Source organism: Pipistrellus hanaki (genome assembly GCF_964339955.1).
Source record: "Pipistrellus hanaki genome assembly, chromosome: 11".
Taxonomy (NCBI): Eukaryota; Metazoa; Chordata; class Mammalia; order Chiroptera; family Vespertilionidae; genus Pipistrellus; species Pipistrellus hanaki.
The window spans coordinates 56383227-56387590 of NC_140513.1; the positions used below are offsets into that span (position 1 = coordinate 56383227).

A 4364-nucleotide genomic window follows, 5' to 3' on the forward strand; every position below is an offset into this window, starting at 1 on the left:
TAAATTTTATCATTTCCTGTAAAATATCAATATAATTATTATTTAGATTAAGAGCACACTCTGTTAGGATCATCCAATTCCATTTCTCTCAAATCCACATTACCCAAGGCAATCTTCCAGCAGCTGACAGGATTTATTAACCAGATCCAGCAGGTACATCAGGTTAATATCCACTAGGTAGCAGGGAGGGTCCTGCTCCAGCAGGGGGGGTTGTGGTCCCCAGTCTTCTGAGAGTTGGTTGCTGTGAGTCTTCCCTTCAGTCCTCACAGCTGATCCCATGAGCATTAAATGACAGGAAAGTGATGTGGCTGGTCACTGGCCCAGGAGGCCCTGTTCTTTGAGCCTCTGGCAGAGGCAGCCCATCCCTGCATTGGTGGAGCTCAGGGCTGGCTGCATCCTCCCTCTGCCTCAGCACCAGGCACCTATGTGGCTGCAGTCAATTCTGCGAACTTACACTTTGTCTTCTTGTCAAAAGAAGTCACTTCCCTTCTTTCTCTTCTATGACACGCAGAATTCTATTTCTTTCAATTTTGCCCACAAACAACTGTCGATTTTGCTTTCTAAGAAAGTTGAAATGAGAAATAAAAATTCTGACGTCATGATAATTATAGAGGAAAATGGTGAAGTCCCTTTGAATTTCTTTACTTCTTTTTATTTGAACCTCAGAATGAAGCAGGAAATCATGTCAGAGGAGCAACACACACTATGCCCAGCAAAACACTCTGTTATGACTATGTGGATATTTACATTTAAAATGAAGCATCATGAATAATTAAGGATTGAAGGCTGTTTGTTTCTCCCTGACTTAGCAGCCTGAGCCTCACTGCCCTACATCCTGAGCATGAGACAGAGGGAGGAACAGAGAAGCCCAATAGAAACGCACAGACTGAATGAGCAGCTGAAGTTCACCAGTTTCTGTTCTACAAGTCTACTGAGAGATGTCATTGCATCACCTGTGCACAGCTCACATATTCTGAGCTTAATGTGTTCAATAATTTAAAAAGAGAATTCAATAATAAAGTTGCACTTGCTAAAATAAATTATTGGCACAATGAAGATCAATGATTAAATGGATAATAATGCCCCCACCCACTTAGAGAAAATAAAGATTGCTGTCAGTGTTTAGGGCTGTGGACACCACTGACACCTGCGTCCTGGCTCAGGAGAGGAGCAGGTCACCAACTAGAACAAGGGTCCTTCACGCACACCCTCCCAGGGAAAGTAGGATGATGCTGACCTAATCTTTGCCACAAAGACACAAGATGCTCTACCAGGGGAGAATTCTAAGGACCTCAGGATGGGGTGAGCCTGACCTCAGGGGGAGTCCAGGAGAGTTACAGTTGAAAACACTGTCACTCCAGAGGCAAAGGGTTACTAGAGCTGATATCAACCTACTGAATGGGGTGGTGCTGGGAAAATATTACTATCTTGTGATGAGAATCTCCACACCTACAGCCACCAACCAGTAAGGAACCCTGATTCCTGCTGGGGTATTGGCACAGCCTGAGGAGCACTAACAACTAGTGACAAACGCCGAAAGGAAATGGCAGTGTCTACAGAAGTGCTGACCCAGTGGCCCCCGTGAAGCATAGCCACATGGCCCTGCTGGAATGGGTTCTAGAAGAGAGACATCCCTGAAAAGCAGTCACTGAAAACCTCAGCCTCTACAGGGAGCACAACAGTAAATAACACTCAGTCCTTGGTGTTAAAGAGCTTATGACCTATGTGGGGTCCAAAAAGAACCTGACAAAACACACAAGCCCACACGGAGGAGGGAGCCTGACCCCCTGTGCAAAGGAAGGAGGGCAACATGGTGCCCAGACTGACACATCTAAGGTTTGTTGGGAACCCTCACCGGTTTGGCTCAGTGGATAGAGCTTCAGTCTGTGCACTGAAAGGTCCCAGGTTCGATTCCGGTCAAGAGCATGTTCCTTGGTTGCTGGAAAATCCCCAGTGTGAGGTGTGAAGGAGGCGCCTGATGGATATTTTTCTCTCACCAATGTTTCTAAATCTCTGTCCCTGTCCCTTCCTCTGTGTAAAAAATGAGAAAATATATTCAAAAAAATAAAGTTCGTTGGGAATTTAAAACATAAAATTAATATTTCAGATAGATGACATCTTTGTAGACCACCTAAAGGAAAACAAAAAAGGAAGTGAAAGGGTAAAGAAATGTTTAGAAAATGAAAATTGTGGTGTTCCCTATTTAAAGGCCCTGCCTAGACAGAGGTCAGTGGAGAACTGTTGGCTCAAGGTTGTTCACCAGACGCCCAGCTCAGCCAGGCCAGCAGCACCCTCCTCTGCCCATGGCCCTCCTGCTCTCTCTGCTCACGGCCCTGGTGCTGCTCAGCTCTGGCCCCGCTGGAGCTCTGGGCTGTGACCCGCTTGAGGACCACATCCTGCTCAGCAGGGAGAACTTAGTGCTTCTGAGAGAAATGAGCACCATCTCCCCTCTCTTCTGCCTGAAGGACAGACAGCACTTCCAATTCCCCCAGGAAGTGGTGGATGGCAGCCAGGTCCAGAAGGCCCAGGCCCTCTCTGTGCTCCACCAGATGCTCCAGCAGATCTCCGACCTCCTGTCCACAGAGAACGCCTCTGTCCCCTGGAACACAACCCTCGTGGACCAGCTGCGCACAGGACTCCATCGGCAGCTGGAAGACCTGGACACCTGTTGGGCGCGGGAGATGGGAGAGGAGGGACCTGCCCTGGCCACGCAGGGCCCCACCCTGGCCTTGAAGGGGTACTTCCAGGGCATCCGTCTCTACCTGAAGGAGAAGCAATACAGTGACTGCGCCTGGGAAGTTGTCAGAGTGGAAATCATGAGGTCCTTCTCTTCAACAAGAGCCTTGCAGGAAAGGTTGAGAAATAAGGATGGAGATCTGGGGTCGCCCTGAGAGGATTCTCGCTGATGAAGGTGCCACCTCACCTTTGCCCATAGGTTCTTGGTCATGGGCAATGGCTCTTCTACCTGCTTCATTCACAGAACTTACTGAACTTTACTCAGCAAATCTGATGTCAGAGTCTTAAGGAATAAAATGTTACAAAATTCAGCTCTTGGGAAAAGGATCCCTGATAGGTTACTGCCTGAAAGGTTATTTATTGTTATTTATTATTTATTTTTTCATCTAATATATCTATGTATTTATATAAACAATATTTGCTCTAACCTTGTATTAAAATTTACAAAACATGTAACTTTTTAAAATTATTAAATTTGCATTTTACTTTATCTTATCAAAAATCATTTCTGAAGTTTTTTACTCCTGAAAACCTAAATTCTTATTGTTTGAATCTATCTCAAAACAGGACTCTTTTTACTAAGTCCTTTAGAACAGTCTCCCATTTCTCAGAATGTGCCTATCGAAAGCTGGAAACGCATGGAATTGAGAAGAGGCCAGGAAAATATGGAAGATGTTCTGTGATCATGTCAGAATTGTAAGGGGTTTCTATTCTGTCAGCAAAAGGAGAGGGTAGGGCTATCTGGGAGGAGTCTGTAGAGCGAAGTGGAAAGGATATATGGTGTTTGTTGACTGATATTGGCCTCTGGTCCTCCTACCACAGCCTCCCAGTCCTGCTTCACTGGAAGGATTCACTCCCTTCCCGTCCCGCCCTGGCTGCCTCTGGCTCTGGAGTGGTTTCTGCTTCCAGGTGTCTCATCAGAAGAAAAGCCAAAGGGAGAGAGCAGCTGTGGAGTGGCAGCTCTATGCTCTTCAAAACGGTTGCAGACAGTTGTGCTTCTAGGAGTGTGCTGATGGAGGTCTCTGGGCCCTGAGCAAATGCCGATGTTACAGTGATGGCAGTGAAGGGAATCAGCAAATTCCCATAACTGCGTGTGTCGTGTGTGACTATCTCAGATGGCAGTGAGAGAGACCAATTTGGGAGGATTTCTTGAACCTGTCCCTCAAATGACCCTGCCAATGCTTCAGTTCACTTGTCAATAAATTGTTGGTAATACTTTAATACATTTTTATCCTTTATCTTTCTCTCCTCTACTCCTCTACTTCATGGACCAGTTTAGGAGAAAAACTTGCAGCATTGCCTATCACCTTTCCAACCTTAGGATCCTTGCTACTTGCTTTGCAGATTTAATGGAAGTCAACTGTGTCACTCTTACGTTACAAATAGGTTGTTTGGCCATGTGAGTTCTGCTGATTTAAACTGGGACCACCTGGGCTGCTGAGTTTATGCTTCTCTACCTCCAGGTATATTTTAAGGCAAAATTCTAGGTGACCGGTGGTTGTCCTAGCCATGTTGACACATGTAGTTAACCATCACAACCACTGTCCTGGAGAAAGGATGCTCCCATTCTCAGTAGCCTCTTTGTTGGTTACTTTGATATAGTCCCATTCATTTATTTTTGCCTTTCC

The 4364-nt window shown here is 45.9% G+C and overlaps 1 protein-coding gene across 1 annotated transcript; it reads left to right on the top strand.

Annotated features, from left to right (window-relative positions):
* Positions 1-667: 667 nt before the first annotated feature.
* Positions 668-3113, top strand: LOC311629739 (interferon omega-2-like). Its single transcript, XM_084898128.1, has one exon. The coding sequence runs from the start codon at positions 2304-2306 to the stop codon at positions 2889-2891; it is 588 nt and encodes a 195-aa protein (XP_084754254.1). The 5' UTR covers positions 668-2303; the 3' UTR covers positions 2892-3113.
* Positions 3114-4364: the final 1251 nt, after the last annotated feature.